This window comes from Camelina sativa, chromosome 16 (assembly GCF_030686135.1).
Source record: "Camelina sativa cultivar CO46 ecotype springtype chromosome 16, ASM3068613v1".
In the NCBI taxonomy this organism is placed as follows: domain Eukaryota; kingdom Viridiplantae; phylum Streptophyta; class Magnoliopsida; order Brassicales; family Brassicaceae; genus Camelina; species Camelina sativa.
In genome coordinates this window covers 24,645,464-24,664,892 of record NC_141895.1, presented here as the reverse complement: position 1 = coordinate 24,664,892, position 19,429 = coordinate 24,645,464, and the positions used below count along the sequence as shown (strand labels likewise).

At 37.7% G+C, this 19,429-nt stretch overlaps 5 protein-coding genes, 1 long non-coding RNA gene and 1 pseudogene across 11 annotated transcripts; 5 read left to right on the top strand and 2 right to left on the bottom strand.

Moving 5' to 3' along the window:
* Window positions 1-797: 797 nt before the first annotated feature.
* LOC104751767 (putative magnesium transporter NIPA6) lies at window positions 798-3,841 on the top strand. 4 transcript variants are annotated; one of them, XM_010473787.3, is made up of 10 exons: window positions 798-1,122; window positions 1,388-1,529; window positions 1,736-1,792; window positions 1,888-1,978; window positions 2,100-2,260; window positions 2,359-2,486; window positions 2,579-2,716; window positions 3,051-3,143; window positions 3,225-3,342; window positions 3,435-3,841. In XM_010473787.3, exons 2-10 carry the CDS (start codon window positions 1,409-1,411, stop codon window positions 3,509-3,511), a joined length of 984 nt encoding a protein of 327 aa, XP_010472089.1. In that variant the 5' UTR covers window positions 798-1,122; window positions 1,388-1,408; the 3' UTR covers window positions 3,512-3,841. The 4 variants fall into 4 exon arrangements, 2 of the variants coding, with proteins under 2 accessions (XP_010472089.1, XP_087348473.1); XM_087492347.1 differs by having other exon boundaries at window positions 888-1,292; XR_015584936.1 differs by having other exon boundaries at window positions 889-1,292; window positions 2,579-2,785.
* Window positions 3,842-4,165: 324 nt separating this feature from the next.
* On the top strand, window positions 4,166-5,028 carry LOC104753909 (dirigent protein 23). The gene is made up of 2 exons (XM_010476092.2): window positions 4,166-4,571; window positions 4,668-5,028. Exons 1-2 carry the CDS (start codon window positions 4,250-4,252, stop codon window positions 4,907-4,909), a joined length of 564 nt encoding a protein of 187 aa, XP_010474394.2. The 5' UTR covers window positions 4,166-4,249; the 3' UTR covers window positions 4,910-5,028.
* Window positions 5,029-5,157: 129 nt separating this feature from the next.
* Window positions 5,158-7,461, top strand: LOC104751765 (pentatricopeptide repeat-containing protein At2g21090). The gene has a single exon (XM_087492891.1). It carries the CDS (start codon window positions 5,434-5,436, stop codon window positions 7,228-7,230), a length of 1,797 nt encoding a protein of 598 aa, XP_087349017.1. The 5' UTR covers window positions 5,158-5,433; the 3' UTR covers window positions 7,231-7,461.
* Window positions 7,462-9,221, bottom strand: LOC104751763 (uncharacterized; annotated as a pseudogene). Its single transcript, XR_015585055.1, has 3 exons — window positions 8,357-9,221; window positions 8,041-8,271; window positions 7,462-7,962 (listed from the first exon to the last, which is right to left on the bottom strand). The product of XR_015585055.1 is annotated as an uncharacterized LOC104751763 (transcript).
* Window positions 9,222-9,244: 23 nt separating this feature from the next.
* LOC104751764 (uncharacterized) lies at window positions 9,245-12,251 on the bottom strand. Of its 2 annotated transcripts, XM_010473783.3 has the most exons (8): window positions 11,715-12,251; window positions 11,415-11,617; window positions 10,941-11,316; window positions 10,661-10,868; window positions 10,435-10,542; window positions 10,147-10,296; window positions 9,990-10,059; window positions 9,245-9,817 (listed from the first exon to the last, which is right to left on the bottom strand). In XM_010473783.3, the coding sequence occupies exons 1-8, from the start codon at window positions 12,056-12,058 to the stop codon at window positions 9,756-9,758; spliced, it is 1,521 nt and encodes a 506-aa protein (XP_010472085.2). In that variant the 5' UTR covers window positions 12,059-12,251; the 3' UTR covers window positions 9,245-9,755. The 2 variants fall into 2 exon arrangements, with proteins under 2 accessions (XP_010472085.2, XP_010472086.2); XM_010473784.3 differs by lacking the exon at window positions 10,435-10,542.
* A 2,582-nt stretch (window positions 12,252-14,833) lies between these two features.
* On the top strand, window positions 14,834-16,503 carry LOC147925917 (uncharacterized). The gene is made up of 2 exons (XR_015585367.1): window positions 14,834-14,979; window positions 16,172-16,503. It is a non-coding gene; the product is annotated as an uncharacterized LOC147925917 (long non-coding RNA).
* A 1,534-nt stretch (window positions 16,504-18,037) lies between these two features.
* On the top strand, window positions 18,038-19,055 carry LOC104751762 (cold shock protein 2). The gene has a single exon (XM_010473782.3). It carries the CDS (start codon window positions 18,267-18,269, stop codon window positions 18,831-18,833), a length of 567 nt encoding a protein of 188 aa, XP_010472084.1. The 5' UTR covers window positions 18,038-18,266; the 3' UTR covers window positions 18,834-19,055.
* The last annotated feature ends 374 nt before the right edge of the window (window positions 19,056-19,429 follow it).

The window sequence follows — 19,429 nt, the reverse complement described above, 5'->3', positions numbered from 1 at the left end:
TTGTGGCTTTTTATTTGGCGTTTAGTCAATAATAATAGATCGTAATAAAAACAAAATCAGAAATGGATATTTTCTAAAATTAGAAAAAGCATCTTATTATATAAGAGTTTATCGATGGGAACATATAAGCGAATAAGAGACAAAAGTAAGATAAATAAAATTCAAAATTGTGGTGGAACACGACTGGGGGCCTTTTGGAATAGGCCCAACAAAAGTTGAATAGTGACTGTTGAGCCCAATGTCGTATAATTTTTTTTGAATACACGAACGTCGGAGCAGCCTCGTCGTAATTCACATGATTGAAGCCATTAATTTATAAATAATATAGGGGAGTGGACGATGATGAGTAGTAAATGTCTCGAGAGTTGAGTTATAGTCATGGTCATGGACGACTGGTTTAAATAAAAACATGGAATGGTGGTCTCAGTCTATTTACAGCAAATTCATATACTAGTAGACTAGTAGATAAAATTTGACCCAAAAAAAATATATCAGTATATTGTTGGTTGGCTATTTTTTTTTTATAAAAGGAAATAGTATTAGTAGTCTAGTAAACATGATGATAATAATATAAATACGCAGCATCAGCATGTGCTAAATTTGTTTCCTCCTACACACAAAAATGAATAGAGAGAGAGAGAGAGAGGCAAGCGAAGACTCTACGTGCTTTTTAAACATATCTCTCTCATTCTTTTGTTTGATTTGAACCGTTAAAATTTGTATTAGGTGAAAAATGGTTACTATGGTTACCAAATAATGAAGAATATACATACATACAATACAACCAGTAACTGTGTGTGGATTGAAAATTCTAAAGAGCCGGCCGACGCTGCTGGAATAGTGCTTGATGGCTATTAATTAACACGATATAGCGATTGATGAAAACTCACTCTCTAATGTACAATAATAATAATTAAACCGAAACGCGTACCGGAGCCGGTTAAGACTCGGCAAGACCCACGAATTTTCCTGAGCTGTCGTCTCGCCAGAGGTAAACACAGAAGAGAGCTTATAGAAATCGAACCAGATCTCTCTCTCTTTTGATTTTGAATTTTCAGCAGCAAAGCAAAGCAAATCGCAGAAGTCGTCTGAGAGAGAGAGAGAGACGACCGCGTTACATCGGTGAGCACCACCACTTGTGCGATTCTCTTTCGTCATCCGTCATCCATCATCCTCTCTTTTTTTTTTTCTCTCCGTTCAAAATTCTTCAGTTTTGCCTGCTAATAACCGCCGGATTAGATTGATTGTGATCGGAAATAACACATCCCGGAGATAGGATTATAGGGTCTGGGGTGAGACCAGAGATTGACTTCAATTTGTCTTTCCGATTAATCACAGAGATTATAATTTAGGGTCCCTTATTGTATTTTTTTTTTTGTGTGGGTAGTAAGTAATCCGATTAGGGGGAATGGAGTCGGACAATGGCAAGGGGTTGATACTAGCTGTAGCCTCTAGTGTTTTCATTGGTTCCAGCTTCATTCTTAAGAAGAAAGGTCTCAAACGCGCTGCTGCTTTTGGCACCCGCGCAGGTCTCTTTCTCCTTCTCTCATTATTATTATCACCTTTTTACACTCTTGCTTGCTTACAATATTGTTTCACTCCCGATATGTAACGTCTTCAGAAACTTATTAGCTTTGATGGATTCCATCAATAACAGTTACAGATTAGTTTTTTTTTTTTTATAGCTTTCAAGAAACCCCACTATATGATATCTCTCATGGGATTGTATTTGCAGGTTATGGAGGTTATACATACTTATTAGAGCCTCTTTGGTGGGCGGGCATGGTCACAAGTTAGTTTTTTTTTTCCTTCTTCATGTTTTATTTAGTCTTTTTACTCCATATATCTTATTAGGCTGCGTTGCGTTCTCCCTATTCATTTGTTTAGTGATTGTTGGAGAAGCTGCAAACTTTGTGGCTTATATTTATGCACCGGCTGTACTTGTTACTCCTCTTGGTGCTTTAAGTATTATCATCAGGTATATATATGTTTATGTCATTGCCATCATTGCTCTCTTTTGTTACTCACTTTTGGATCTTCTGTGTCTGTGTTATATTCATTCATTCTCTGACTGACTAACCCTCTCATTTGCTTGCTAGTGCTGTTTTGGCACATTTCCTATTAAAAGAAAAACTTAAGAAAATGGGGGTCCTCGGATGTGTTTCTTGCATCGTCGGCTCCGTTGTTATTGTCATCCACGCACCAAAGGAGCAGACTCCCAATTCCGTTGAAGAAATTTGGAATCTCGCTACTCAGCCAGGTACCTCTCTCTCTCTCCCCGTTACTCAGTACTCACACACATTGTGCCTTTTGTTTATCTGAGAGAAACACAATTTTCCTTTCTTGTGTATGAAACAGCTTTTCTAATCTACGTAGCCATAACCATGTCCATTGTCCTTGCTTTAATTCTGCATTTTGAACCCCTGTGCGGCCAAACGAACATTCTTGTTTATATCGGAATATGTTCGTTAATGGGTGCTCTCACTGTAAGTTGCTTCTTCTGACCATCATCTTGGATTTTACTTTTGGACTCTATTTCTATATTTTCTTGTAATTTCTCGTTGGTGTCTTGAAACAGGTTATGAGCATAAAAGCTATTGGGATTGCGATAAAATTAACAATGGAGGGAGTAAGCCAGATAGGGTATCCACAGACGTGGCTTTTTGCCATGGTTGCAGGAACCTGTGTAGTTACACAATTGATTTACCTAAACAAGGTAAACCCTCTACACCAGATATATGTTTGGCATTGGCAAGCCTTTGCATACATATTCTGGACTCGATAGGTTAGTATGCAAGTGAAAGTAGAACAGTTATCTTGTTAATGCCTGCAAACAAATATCCATCAGTAGATCATTCCTTAATTTTCCTTAGGAAATGAATAGCTGCACATGTAGCATTGAAGGTCTCTTTTTGTTTTTTTTTCCAGCAAACATAAGAACTTAAGAATTTCTCTTTGCATTGTTGATACTTTTACGTTTTTCTATTTGGCATACCATTCCTGTCTCGACTTAAGGCCTAAGATTGTTACTGTTATATTATTTTCTGCAGGCTTTGGACACATTCAATGCAGCAATTGTTTCTCCAGTATATTATGTAATGTTTACAACCCTCACAATTGTTGCTAGTGCAATTATGTTCAAGGTAGGTTCAACTAGATAACGTGTAGATTCCCAAAAGATCAGTTAAAGGAAACACTTAACATTAAAAATCGGGTTTTCACAGGATTGGTCTGGGCAAAACGCAGCCAGCATAGCCTCTGAATTATGTGGATTCATCACTGTGCTCACAGGCACAATGATACTCCATGGTACGAGAGAAGAGGAACAACAAGCTTCTTCAGGTAAAAAACTCTGCATTTTCCATCATCGTTCATATCGGCATCTTGTGTTGCCATTATCAATCATAATGCTGGTATCATCTTTCGGTCTTCAGAACAAGTAAGATGGTACGAGTCAAGAAAGAGCACGAACGAAGAACATCTGATAAGTCTGTACAGCCCTGAATACTAGGAAGAAGAAGAAGGTGCCATCTCTAGACTCCCAATAGAATGAAAGAATTTTGCCAAGAACAAGCCTCAGGGATCTTATAACTGATCAATCAACATATCTGAGGGAAAATGAAGTCGGGTTCGTTTCTGTATTTTTTGTTTGTGGTCTCTGTACAGACAAAAGTTTGTCTAGTTACACTTCATATATTCTTTAGTTTTGATCACTGTGTCTCTTCTTAGTTCATATATTCTGTTATATATATTTATATCATGTATCTTCATTTTTCTAGGATGAAATATTCTTTACTGTACTCGACTGAACGAAAAAAATAAAGTAAATGTTTGATTAGAATTGACTACTTGAGAAAATAACAAGAACCTTTGTTCCATTTCTTCATAATCGCTAATAAATTGGCCGAATTCACCAGCGCCATTACATGGCCGAATTCAGAGTCATTAGGTTCACCAGTTCAATAACATAGAGTTAATTATATTATTGTTAATCCAAACCATTTAAATTATTAGGTGAACCATTACGCCACCACATACTGACTTTCTCACATTTCTTTTCATACTTTTTCTAAGAACCTTTTTCAGTTTGGTTGAGCTAATTTGGACTGAGAGTGAGTCACGTGGGATGTTGGTTCCCTATAAATACAAATTATACCATATCACATGGAGAAACTCATTTTATTTTCACAATTACAAACACTCTGTTACAATTTAGAGACCCCATCAGAAGAAAAAAAAAAGACTGAAAATGGCAAAACTGGAAGATGTATCAAGAATGCTAGTTTTGTTGATAACAATACTGCCACTGGCTGCTCAAGGATCCAGACTGTACAGCTGGGCTAATCGGCTCGAGGAAACAGAGAAGGAGAAGGTAACAAACCTTCAGTTCTATTTCCATGACACCTTGAGCGGCAAGAATCCGACCGCCGTGAAGGTGGCTCAGGGAACCGACACCGAAAAATCCCCAACACTGTTCGGTGCTGTTTTTATGGTCGACGACGCTCTCACCGAGACAGCTGATCCCAAATCCAAACTCGTTGGCCGGGCGCAAGGCCTTTACGGTTCTTCATGTACGTATATATTAATTTTTGTTTCTTTACGATAACCGGATCTAGGATATAAAACAGGTTTAGTACATCAATGATAACCGGCTTTGATTGGGACAGGTAAAGAAGAGGTAGGTCTAATAATGGCCATGAGCTTCTGTTTCGAGGACGGTCCATACAAGGACAGCACCATAAGCATGATCGGGAAGAACTCGGCCATGAACCCAATCCGAGAAATGCCTATTGTTGGTGGCACGGGAATGTTCAGGATGGCTCGTGGCTACGCTATTGCTCAGACCAATTGGTTCGATCCCAAGACTGGTGATGCCATCGTTGGTTATAACGTTACCGTTGTTCATTAAAAAAAAGGCTTTTGTTTCATCATCATACAGTATATTACAGAGCGACATTTTAGCTATGCTAATGCCTATTGCATGTAACATTTCTCTACTTTTTTTTACATACTGGGAGATTTAATTAATATTGATGATCTACGATATATATATAGATATATATATATATATATATATATATTTTTTCCATCCAAATTTTGTTAGTTTTAGAGCACTAAAACATTAAGCTAGTCATGTAACCAAATCAGAAGTTAAAAAAAAAAAAAGAGGGGTTAAATCGGAGATCATATAGAACAAGTGGGCCGTGATGGGCTGCAAACCTAAGCCCAAAAGTGAAATAAGAATAGTCTTTGTTTGTATGATCCATACCAAAACCAAAAACCAGATCCGGTTTCTAAACCCATTCCGACGGCGTATGATTTCTTACCGGCGAAACTCGCCGGCGCAAACCCTTTTTTCAGAGTTGAGTCCGCCGGGAACATCAGGAGGAACCAAATCATTAAAATCTCCTCCCATGGTGGTTTCTCCATCCAATGCCCATCAGTAACCCTAGGAAACGGCCAATCTGTGTCGCCCGATCGTTTCTCAGCAGACACGCAACAACCAAAGAAGAGCTCTCTCAGGCCGTATCGCGTCTCGAGTCCTTGACGAAACAAGGGATTCGTTTACCCTTTGAGCTCCTAGCGACGCTGCTCCAGCGGTGTGGAGATACCAAGTCGTTGAAACAAGGCAAATGGATTCATCGCCACTTGAAGATTACTGGATTCAAGAGACCCAACACGCTTTTGTCCAATCATTTAATCGGAATGTACATGAAATGCGGTAAACCTATCGATGCGTGTAAAGTGTTCGATCAAATGCATCTCAGGAATTTGTATTCGTGGAACAATATGGTCTCTGGGTTTGTCAAATCGGGCATGTTGGCGCGTGCACGGGTGGTGTTCGATAGTATGCCTGAGAGGGACGTTGTGTCCTGGAACACCATGGTCATTGGGTACGCTCAGAATGGGAACCTACACGAAGCACTTTGGTTTTATAAAGAGTTGAGGAGATCTGGAATCAAGTACAACGACTTCAGCTTCGCTGGCCTTTTGACGGCATGTGCCAAATCTAGGCAGCTCCAGCTCAATCGGCAAGCTCACGGGCAGGTTCTGGTTGCTGGGTTACTGTCAAATGTGGTGCTTTCGTGTTCTCTCATCGATGCTTATGCGAAATGTGGTCAGATGGAGAGTGCTAAAAGATGTTTTGATGAGATGGCAGTGAAGGATGTTCATCTTTGGACTACTCTCATCTCTGGATACGCCAAACTCGGGGATATGGAAGCGGCTGACAAGTTATTCTGTGAGATGCCAGAGAAAACTCCAGTCTCTTGGACTGCATTAATTGCTGGATATGTTAGGCAAGGCTCAGGGCACCAAGCTCTTGACTTGTTTAGAAAAATGGTTGCTTTGAGGGTTAAACCAGAGCAATTTACTTTCAGTAGCTGTCTGTGTGCCTCTGCGAGCATTGCCTCTCTTAGACATGGGAAGCAAATTCATGGCTACATGATTCGCTCCAATGTCAGACCCAATCCGATTGTTATCAGTTCTTTGATCGATATGTACTCCAAATCAGGGAGTTTAAAAGCCAGTGAGCAGGTTTTCAGTCTTTGCGATGACAGGCAAGACTGCGTTTTGTGGAATACGATGATTTCTGCATTGGCACAGCACGGGCTTGGCCACAAGGCCTTGCGCTTGCTTGATGAAATGATCAAATTCAGAGTCCATCCTAACCGGACCACTCTGGTTGTGATTCTTAATGCCTGCAGTCATTCAGGTCTGATAGAGGAAGGAGTGAGGTGGTTTAACTCAATGACTGTCCAGCACGGGATTGTTCCCGACCAAGAGCATTACGCATGTCTGATAGATCTCCTAGGTCGTGCCGGTTGTTTCAAAGAGCTGATGTGCAAGATCGAGGAAATGCCTTTCGAACCCGACGAACAAATCTGGAACGCAATCCTAGGAGTATCCAAAATCCATGGAAACGTAGAGCTAGGAAAGAAAGCGGCTGAAGAGCTGATCAAACTGGACCCTGAGTCGTCTGCGCCATACATATTGCTCTCTGGCATTTATGCAGATCATGGGAAGTGGGAATCAGTAGAGAAGCTGAGAGGGATTATGAAGAAGAGAAGGGTGAATAAAGAAAAAGCTGTTAGTTGGATTGAAATCGAGAAGAAAGTTGAAGCTTTCACTGTCTCAGACGGGTCTCATGCTCATGCTCGGAAAGGAGAGATCTACTTCATTCTGCATAATCTGGCTGCACTTATGGAAGAAGAAGCTTCAAGAACATGATGATCTCATTCATACAAGAGAAGCACTATTGAAACACCTGCATTTTTTCTTCCCAGGATTGTACACTGTTAAAGCCTGCAAAAGTAGGGATTTTATACGTGTTGTGATGAATTTGATTTAGCTTTAGAAGTTTTGTCACTGTAACAGAGCTAAGAACTAGAGTCTTCGAATTCTTTGTTTCTTCTTCTTCTTCCAGATTTATTGGTTAATAAAGAAGCAAAATCAAACTAATTGATGGATTTTTCTGGTTTGTTCCAAAACCAAAATCAGAGCTAAGTTATTAATAGTTATTAGAACACGATGGACATGGCAGGTGAGAGAAAGGGACAATTACAAAAATGAAGAAAAAGCAATGCAGTTGGAGCAACCAATATTTATGATGTCTATCAAACATTCAAACCCAACAATGTCACATGAGAATACCCTGGTTCTCTATCTTAAACCGGTGACCAAGTATTGTGCATCAATCAGAGCTTTTAGTTCCTGTGTATATTCACAATCCAGTTGAACTCTCTCTCTCTTGCATCTATTGTTGAAAGCTTTAATTGAAGCTTTCACAGCATCTTTTGTTGTCTCATAGATACCTTAGTGAGTTCTAAGATAGAACCACAACCTTGCTCAGAATCCACATCACCAGTGAGAATTCAAATGCAAAAAGCGTATGGAGCAATCCCCTGTCGAGTGCATAACCATAGAGCGTAATTCCCTTGTTGTTATGTCGCAGGTATTCCACTGCAATGTAACTCCTATCAATTGTTTGAAAGTTATTTGAAAAAAAAAACAAGACCTTGCAATCTCAATGTAACGCACCTAGAGCTTGTCTAGCCTGAAAGAAGGAAGATAGATCCAGTGACGGTGACACTTGATGTATATGTTGTCGGATGAGTCAGTGTCAGTCTCGGGTGATACGGCTTCAGAAGCGCATGTCAAAGCCATGTGCCACCTCGTTGCAATGCACACTACTCCTTGAGCTCTGTGTGTGATTCTTGCAGCACCCAACAAGCACAAGAAGAATCCGCTTAGCTGTACAGCAGAACATACCTTGAGATAGAAGAATATGTATGCTTCATTAAACGCAGAGCGCTGAAACTTGGAGAATTATTACAACAAAGCTTTAGAGAATTACCACCAAATCACCGGAGCTGAGGAAGCTCTTGTCATACTTTGAGGCAAGAACCAACAGTAAGGCCACAAACTGACTGGTACTTATCACAACAAAGGCCGCGATTATGAAGAACCTGTACCTGTGACTTGTAGCCGACAACTGTTTCCTGATCCTCACATGTTCCTTACACACATCTTCTATGGTGTCTGATCCACATCTATCGAACATCTTGTGAAGCCCTCGAAACCTCAGTATCTGCAGCTCACAGGTCAACCAGAAAAGGACACAAACAAGCAAGAACACTCCTGTCCGGTAAACCCATGAAAATAAGACAAGCAAGAACATCACAAAGTTCAATGCAGCACAAGATGACTTTATGAAAGGAATGAGACTTCGGCGGAAGAGAAAAATATGCTCTTGTGCACAAGTTCCACAAGGAAAGAAGGTACAAGTATGGAGGCTAGGTAACGTAAAGCCCTGTCAAGTTCAAACGAATATCCAAGCCTCACCAAGGTTGAATCATCAAGAAACAGAAGTTGTGTGAGACTATACACCCTGAAGAAACATATTAGAGTCAAGAAACCAATGACGGCAAGTCCAGACTCTGGAAATTGGACGAGCACATTAAATGAGTTGGCGTCCATAACTGATGAAGGCCGGGTTCTAGGAGTTTTGATGAACAGACAATTTATGAGAGGGACTAGTAAGGTGAAGACTACAAATATCATATACGACATAGCTTTACCAGAAGGGTTGGAGTGATCCAACGCACACCACTTCAGAAGAAGATGGAAGTTGCGCAAATCATCAGAAAGCAAAGATTTTGAAGGTTGTTAGGGTGGATGGGAAGGTGATCGAGAAAGTATTCATCTTCACAAGGATTCATTGCTTTCCAGATGAATCAAAGGGTTGAGGATCACCTAAGCTATATATAGAAAGTGACAATTTCAAAATAACAACATCCGCATGCTCTGCAAGATGTATATAGGTATCTGGTAGAGGTCTTACATTTTTCATCACAAGCGATGACTGATCAAAAAAGAGAAACTTGAGAGAAAAGCAAAAGTAGCTTGCTTTATCCCGTGAAGTAAAAAGAGTCCTCTCTGGCTCTCTCTATCTCTCCTGTACTACTTTAGGGTACTCCTACTTGGCCGTGTGTATCTTTCCCCGTAATGTAAGCCTTTTCAAGTCATCAGTTGAAAAGCACGAGCCGTCTGCTATGCAACATTTTCGCTGATCCACAACAAGATTTCGCTGATACATTTCTGCTTGCCTCTGTCGGGAGGAACTGTATAGGTGAGTTTACGCAGAAATTAAACCAAGGCTTGTGTTTTGTGTGTAAGAACATGTGCTTTGTATCCATTTCATCCAGTTTCAGTCAGATGCCATTCTTCAAGTCGGAACAGTGCCCTGGGACTCGTTATCGACAAAATTTGGACTTCATACTTTCTTCCAACGAACCAAACACTACTGAGAACAATCCTGCAGATACATATTTAAATGAAAAATTCAGTTGTCTTCACGTTGGTAAGTTATGATACTTCACAATTTTTGTGAGATCAGACGAATAGAATCAAAGCTTTTCCAAATTCATGAATAAAGTAGTAATATTGTTTTCCAGCATAATTTGGGGAAACCGAGAAAAATGACTAACCTGAGAGGGGGATATCTTTCTGCTGTAATGATCCTTTTATAAGCAACGTTCCTGGCATCTGTTGGAATACCTGTAACAGAAGTTTCTCCATCATACACCAATTTTAAATTGGTGATATGCAATTGTTAGGGATATTTAAAATCAAATCCAAACATACCGAGATGCGAAAAGATAGGTTATCTTCAGGGACTTGCAAACTGGAGCCATCCAGTGACTGTTTTTGTTCATATCCGTGGCTTCTCGCACTATCAACATTGGTAATACCATTCTTTAAGATTGTATTGCACTGGTCATCAGACGCAACAATCTGCACAACAATAGAAGGAAACACCGTTGAGCTTGAGATACTGTAGAAACAAGATTAGATGGCTCTTAAAAAATCTGCACTGGTCATCAGACAATCTGCACTGGTCATCAGACAAAACAACACATGTAGTGCACTTACGTCAACAGAAAATGTAGAAGAGTTTAATTTGCACGATGCACCACAGCTCTTAAAAAATTCTTCAACTGATTGCAGCACATCTACGGCACTGTACTGCCGTTTAATGCGCTACAAGACACAAGTCCACCATGAAAAATGTAAGGCTCAAGTAAAGCCTGAGACTTTATATATAGTTACATTGCAGATATATGTTACAGGAACATGTAAAAGATGACGAATAGATTACCTCAAGCATAAAAGAAAGAATGTTCTTTTTGACTACAGGAGGTGCTAAAATCTTCCTAGCTGTGGGCATGAAGGACCAAGCGAGGCCCCAACGGGATGTATGCCCTTGGGCAAATTCAGTGGTCTTCACAACTGTAACACCCACTTCCCAAAGCTTAGATATTAAGAGCTTGAGGGTAGCCTTCTTCCCAAGCATTGAGGTGTACCACCTAATGATCGCAAAAGCTAAGTCCTGGTGGATGGGAAACCAGAAAGCGAAAGTAACAAATATATAGATTTACCTGAATCTTTGCCTCAGAACAGCACTATCTTGGATGATACGGGACACAAAAGCTTGCTCTCCACCACTGCAAACCATCTCCTCAGGAGTTCCTCCGCATGAAGTTTTAGGGTTAAGGCCTGATTCTTCAAAAGTCTCAAAAAATGGAGGATTGGACATACAGAAGTCAAACGTTTCATTTTCTTTGACAACACCGACTAGTACAGCTGGTTCAATAGAGCAGCTCTTGTTGTCATCTACAGACTGAACCGTGGTGGCGGCTTCCTCGGAACACTGTGGAAGAAGAACTTTAGAGTCTCTGATTTCGATAAGGTCTGAAATATGGGGATTACTTTTAACATTCTTCTCCGCCCAATCCAGAGCTACAAGAGTAAAATCTGCGTATAACAACAACAAGTCAACAACAACATTGGCACCAAATAGAGTAAACTAGGAAGCTACCGAATGGAGTAAAAATGATAAAGAAGAATGAAACCTGAGGCAACAAAAGTCCAACCAAAGAGGGAAGCACCAAGGAGAGGGTAAATGCAATTGGCACCTGTACCAATGTCAAAGCCCTTAACTTTGCTGCTTCCATCACCACCACCAAAACTCTCAGAGGACAAAAGATCATTGATCCAATGAATGTAATTCGATCTATTAGGCACAGTTGGACAAAGCTGTCCATCCGGAATCCACCTAAAATAATATATAACAATATCATCATTGAGAGCAAAAAAAAAAAAAAAAAAAAAAAAAAAAGTAAGTTCCTTTGTACAAATTGAAACATACATACCAGTTGACGCCATGATCATGTAAAAGGAGGATACGAGTGAGCTCTCGGGTGGCGTTGTAATCGGTCCAGTCGATGCGGGGTCGACCACCACCGGAGAAGAAAACAAAGGGCTTGAAAGAAGGGTAAAGAGAAGCCAAGTTTGCAAAATCGGGTGGGTTATCAGAGTATTTGTTTCGGGGTTGCTTAGTGGATCCGGGTTCTGACCGAGCTCTCTTCTTCCCGTTCCGCATCGAAAACCTTAGCCGCCGGGAAAAGTGGGTGAAAGAAGACAAACGGCGGTGAATTGAAACGAAGACGTCAAAAACTTGAAACCCTCCGACAGTCGTAGCGGCTTTGATCAGCATCCCGCGAGTTTTGATAAAGCGACGCCGTTTGGCAGAAAGAATTTACCACTTGCGTCACTCATGTGTTTTTTTTTTTTTTTGTTTTTTATTCAAATATGTTTTGGCTCAGGTTTTATGTACCCCTCAGATTCATATTCAAGTATTCTTTCGTTGAACGAGACCAAAAAAAAATGTATTTTCTTTAGCTCAAAATGAACATAACCGATAGAACATTAATTGTTTATATGTATTTGGAGTATAACAAAATGAAGATATATCGTACGCATGCATTGCGTGCAAGTTCATGTTTATCTGTTTTCATATTAGCAAGTATCATTTAGATTTTCAATTTTTTATCTTATTATATTTCTTATAATTTAAATAAATTTTTAAGTTCTATATATCCTGTTAATATAAATTAATTAACTAATATAAAATTAATGCAATATAGTAATGAGAAGTCCAAATGAAATTTAATTATAATTTAAGTTTAAACTGTTCATTTTTTTTCCACAAATCAATTATATTGATATCAAAAATCTTTAAAAAATATAGAACCATTCTAATACAACCGGTATACGCAAATACATGAAATTGATACAATTTCAATGAAGGAGTGGAAGTAACCCTGCTGTTAATTAGTCTTACAGGCAACAGATAAAATCTATTAAGTCCCCCCTTCACACACTTTTTAAAGGCTATCAGCTTGCTGCTGAAACTCCAAAATGTCATCTACATCATTTTTATTAGAAGAAATAGATCTAATGTTGTTGAAAATGATTCTAAATCTTGTCGCCTTCTTGAGATCGATATACTTGATAATTTCGGCAAAGTTTCACTATGATCGTTTGTAAAGATCCATTGTCTTCTCATCCATGGTTGTTTCCATAACAGATTATGTTTCCAGTGTCTCCAAAGACTACTTGGAACTCTGCCTAGCCAAATAAAATCCAATTGGAACGTTGGGTTTGGCCAATATTGAAGCGCATTGACAGTTGAAAGGAACAACGAGACCAACCCTTCATCTTCTTCTCCATCAAATATCAGACCAAGAGGGTAATGGACACGTTCATGTCTTGAGTTGTTTTCAAACGTGACTGTCTTTCCTTCAGTCACACTAACGACTTGAAACTCAATCTTGTCCATAGATTCCATTGTATATCTCGATGACCACCAAAAACAGTCAATATAAATCAGAACGTCTTGCCAATGCTTCTCTATGTCTATAGAGAACTCAATCTGATTATAAAAAAATTGTTGTCTATGTAAATTCAACAGATAAACAACATAGTAGCAAAAGAGTATTCCAGGATCCCATATCCAGAATTCAGTCCCAATTCCTGAATCGGAAAGAAACGTTCGAGGAACACAAACTCTATTGTAATTAAAATGAAACGTTTCAATGAAGAAACGACGGACACCGTTTGAAGACGGAAAGAAGCCAACACCATAAACCTTGGGTTAAAACCAAAATCGGGTCGGAAATACGCTCCCACAGAAAGAGAGAAAAAGGCCAAGACTGTGAGAATGAATTTGGACGCAACAATCACGATCCGCAACATCATCTATTCTCGAAACCACCGTCTGCAAACAGGGCGATGGAATCTGGATATTATGGAACGACACCCAAGTCGAGAGAGTAGACAAGATGGTGATTGAGGGTCTTAGATTTAGTAACAACACAGTAAGAAGACAAAGAACATGAATAATAAAGACAATAATTGTTATACCAAATACCTCTATACAAGTTTACAAGGTATATACATGCCTAATGGGTATATACGTTATCTCTCGACACAACATTATTCATACCAACCTCATTCAATATTCAAAACCATAATCGTTGCCATGATTGAATTGTAATGTTTATGTGCATGCAAAAAAAGTTTTAAGTATTTCAAAGTGACCAACAAAAATAATTTAACAATGCTCATGGCTAAACAAGGAAAATTCGAACTACACTACATATTATTCATGGAATATATTTAGAATATATTTCATGCTTGTATATTCTAAAACGGTAGTAAGGGTAGATATAGGTTGGACATACTTCCAAGGTAATAATTTAACGACCACTCAATGGTACATACTTCCAGGTTAGTGAGGTTCGACTTCAGCTATGTTATCTCTTTCAAAATGTATTACACTGATATAGGTGTTTGCCGATTATAATTCTTTCTTGCATTTAATCATTATTTACATAGACCGGTTAACAGACATCTAAAGAAATATAATATTTGAAATTTGTACATCATTAATACTTAGCGGTATGTAATCTTCGTTCTAATTGTATTGCTATGTTCTTGTGCACATAATACAAGTAATTGGATTGTAATAGTACTATTGAAATTATTATTTTCAAATTACTATATAAAAAATAATTCAACAATAACTGTAAAATCTATGTGTAGATATATGTATTTATTCAGCAATAATGACTTAAAATCAAATATATCTACACATCAATTTTACTGTTATTGTTGAACCATTTTTTATACTAAATTAGGTCTACAACAAGTCAACATGATTACACATCATTTACTTAGTAAAAGATGAATATGTCTAGAGAATTTTGCACTCACACCTACTTTCTCCAAAACTATTCACCATTACACCTACTTTCTACTACTCATGTACTTTTCTCAAGTTTAATTACATTTTACCCCTCACTCATTCTTTCCCATATATTTTTATTTTTACACATAATTCTCTTTTTAAAACATAAAATATATAAAAATAAAAAAAAACCTAAAACAAAAAAGCTGCTATATATTTTTTTTTAAACATCAATTTGCTATCTTCTTCTTCTTTTCTCTTTTTCTCCGCCATCAAAAGAAACTCCTCTCTCACTCTCCCCATTTAACGCATCAATTGAAGATCTACAGAAAATTTTCAAAAAAAGCTGATAACAAGAACCATTTCGACAAGGGTGGAGATCCAAAGTAAGAGAAATCTTTAGATCATGCGAAATTCGATATGGGGTTTCTTAGTTTGATTGTCATTTTACTGATTGATTGTTGTCTTGTGAGTTTTTCATATTAAATTTCGATCCGTCAGAAAAAATTGAGTGTTTGGGTTTACATAATTAATCGAGTTTGATTCTTGGAATTTTCAGAATTTATGCTTTTTCAAGATTATATGTACGTAATTGTGATATTTGGTATCAAGTGTTGAAAATCATAAGCTTGTGTGGACGCGATTACTTACAAATTTCAAGGTTTATATGTTTTGTTCAAGCTTTTCTTGATTAACGAGGATTGGGGTTGCTGCTTCTTCTTTAAAATTGAGGGGTTAAAGTTGTTTTCTTTGTGAAATTGAGGGGTTAAAGTTGTTTTCTTTGAGGGATTCACGAGGAGTGTTTGATTTTAATTTTAGAAGTTACTTATAACTATGTTCGTGGTCAAGTCTAAGTGAACATATTATTATGGATACAAACTATCATTAACTACTTGATTATAACAAAGATGTTCATAGTTACAAACTATCATTAGTGATCCCATGAACATAATTTAAAGGATGTTCTAAGTTTTAACATTTTTATAACTTTCTATTTGCACTCTACATACTTTCTGTTTATAATTATGTTTGTGGTCAAGTCTAAGTGGACATATTAATATGGATACAAACTATCATTAACTACTTGATTAGAACAAAGATGTTCATAGTTACAAACTATCATTAGCGGTATCCATTGCTTATCATCCACATGGCTTTTGTCGATCGGTATCCATTGCTTATAATCCACATGGTCATATCCATAGCCACCGTTCAACCACTGAAACTCTCGTTTGATTCAAAAAGATGTGTTTGTGCTTGTTCCATGGTCCTTTTTGTTTGTAGAACAAGTCTATCATTCCAAAGGCTGAAATGTGGGGAAGATTTTTGCTTGAGAATTAGTGTCAAACAAGGAGGAGTTTGGATGCAAAAAGAAATGCATAAGATAGCTCTATTACTCATATCCATATCCATTAGTGCATATCCATTAGTGGTGAGGTTGTAGTGTTGTTTAAGTAGGGTACGGTTGAGCTAATTAAGAAAAAAGAAGATTCCAAGCTATTGTTTGTGAGAGGTATAAATCTCTAAATTCTCTAATTAAGTTGTCTGATTGTTAAGTTATCAATGGTGAATTTGTAGGTTGATGTTGAATCAGAGGAAAGAAGTTTGACTTCATAAGAGTAGTTCTCGATGCCTTCTTTGCCGGAGTCGCACCATACCAGATCTATCTTAAATCAGGCTGACGCATTTATCGGATGTGGTCCGCGGCGGAATCTGGGAAAGAGAGATTTTTTTATGATGGGCGATGAAGGAGAAACTAATAGGACTTTGATCGTGTGTGTTGATTGTGAGATAATGATCTTACAATTTTTATTTTGTAGAAAAAGAGAAAAAACAATCGATTAATTAGGAAATAGAGAAAATAATATATAAGAAGAAGGAAGAGACAACAAAAGATTTTTTTGATGGTTTTTTGTTTGTTTGTTACAGGTTATCCACATTAATTTTAGGGCAGTTTTGCAATAAATAAAGACACCTAAGCTAATAAGTTGGAAAAGTATAATAAGAGTTGAAAGTAGGTGTAAATGAAAGAAGAGCGAGTAAAAGTAGGTATAAGTGCTAATCTCTCATATCTCTAATGATCATCTCTAATCAATATCTCTAAAGATGAATATCGTTAATACTTCTTTTTAAGAGTTTTTTCTTTACTTTTGTGGATTGGATCATCTAAAAAATGTTCAAATATAGTGAAAGATTGGTAGGATATTTCTCAAAATTTTGCTCCCAAAAATATCTCTAATGGTCAAGTTTTTATTTTTATTTTTATGTATGAAATATGAATCATAAATTTCTCTATAGAGAGACTAAGACCATACCGTCTAATTCCCAAAGATCAAGTATGTGACTATAATAAAGTCGTAGAGCTAACCAGATTTAATGCATAGTTGTATGCATGATGATAGTATTATAAAAAAAAAAAAAAAAACAAGTTAATTAGTTATCAAACTTAGATGAAATAAACAGAACCTCGAAGATCCCATATTCCCATTCCCATAGATAAAATGTAAGCATTTAACAAACTCTGCCAATTGAAGTTTCATATCCAAACAAAAACAAATTCCGTAACTAACTTATCCTAAATTTTGAAAGCTCAATTACCATTTTTTTAATATACAGTAGGTAAATAGATATAATCATACTAATTGATACAAATTAACTCCCCTCGTTGTATGATGAATCAAACGACTCATATTTTCATTGAATTATTTTCAAAATGGATAAATAAGTTTGGGCAAGTGAAGGGAGTGAAAGTGCGCATTGACAAGTCCCATCGTCATGTCATTCAGATTTCAGACTATCGACGTTACTCTTTTGACCAACTCTTTTTTCGACTGAAGGTGAATAATAAATAATAATACACAAGAAAATTACAAGAAAACAAAAAAACAAACTTTGGGGTTAACTCTGTAAATACTCTAACAAACGGCACGCAGTTTGCGTTCCCAAAAATGTGGGACGAGTCAAAATATCTGCTTACGTCCGTCAACTTTAATGTTGACTGAACCAGAAATTAAAAAAATATATATATATAAAAGGGATATGCCTATTTCCCATTGTACCCCTTCAGCACTCTGTTAGATCTTTTCGGGAGAAGAAGATGGATAAGCTTCGAAGGATCTTGTTTTTTAAAAATTACAAAAAATTCAACTCTTTTAGATTATTAGAGTTTGAAATCTAACGGCTGAGAAGCATCCTTGCAAAGCATCCCTAACCGTCCAGATCAAAGCTGGCCCATCGCTTCCTTTAGTTTCCCGAAAAGGAAAAAATAATACAAATCTCGAACATTATAGCATGGGCCCATTTTTATTTTATTTTTTTATTCTCCACTTTAAAAGAAAAATAAATTTGTCAATTTTACTGGTCAAACAAATTCGTATTCTCATTAATTTTTTTAAGTAAAATTGCTCAAATATATTGGAAAAAGTCAAGAAATCATGCAGGGAAAATAGAAATTGCGAAATTAATAAGGAAAATACGTAAGAGAAAATTGGGAATATTAAAATTAGAAAAAAAGAAAGAATTTAGGGGAATAAATAAGAAATATATGACGTGGCAGTGATACCCATAGCACACATATATCTCGCAGATATAAAACAGCGTCTCCCTCACGCCAAAGGAGAGAAGAGAGAGAGAAAGATCTGATCGGTATTTTGGTTCGTCGGAGATCAGAAGAATGAGCGGAGGCGACGAAAACATGAGTGGTGGAGAGAGACGTAAGGGATCGGTGAAGTGGTTTGACACACAGAAAGGGTTTGGTTTCATCACACCAGACGACGGTGGTGACGATCTCTTCGTTCATCAGTCTTCCATCAGATCTGAAGGCTTTCGTAGCCTTGCCGCCGATGAATCTGTTGAGTTCGATGTTGAGGTTGACAACACGGGGCGTCCCAAGGCTGTTGAAGTCTCTGGACCCAACGGTGCTCCCGTTCAGGGAAACAGCGGCGGTTCATATGGCGGTGGACGCGGTGGTTTTGGCGGTGGAAGAGGTGGTGGACGTGGTGGAGGCTACGGAGGGGGTGGTTATGGTGGTAGAGGAGGAGGAGGCGGTGGACGTGGTGGTGCCGATGGTACTTGCTTTAAGTGCGGTGAACCAGGTCACATGGCGAGAAACTGTTCTCAAGGTGGCGGAGGGGGTGGCTACGGAGGAGGTGGCGGTGGTAGAGGTGTCGGAGGCTGCTACAGCTGTGGCGAGTCGGGACATTTTGCAAGGGATTGCACTAGCGGTGGTGGTGGTCGTTGAAGCAAAACAAGACAAGCCGGGTGTAGAAGGGTAAATTGGTCATCTCACACATGAAAAACGATCCTCTTCTTCTAATCACAGCTGCCTTCTATCAAAATATATTATTATTATCTATCTTTTGTTATCAAACTCTTCATGTTTTCCGATTTTTATTAATTTAGGACTTGTGGTTAATTATGATGCTTTGTGATTTGAGTAAGAAAGAGGCTCGATTGGTTTTTATTGCAATGTTTACTAATCTATTTTGAGATAAATGTCAAAAAAAATCCGTAACTTTCAAATTATGGTAAAATAAAAGCATTAACTTATGAAATGTCATTTAAATCATCAAGTTTTTGTTGATTTTTTTTTTTAAATAGCTAATTTTTGTTGATTAGACTATTTAAGGTAAATTTTCAGTTACACAACCATGATGAAGTTAACTTCCGTCAGAATTACCGTTAAATCTAAACAACGTCGTTTCATTAAAAGAATAAGATAAAAATAATTTGAGTCTAGCAAAAATCGAATTACCTATCTTTGAAACTCAAAACAAGCTCTTTACCATTGAGCCACAATAACATTATGATATTATACCTATCACACATATATATATA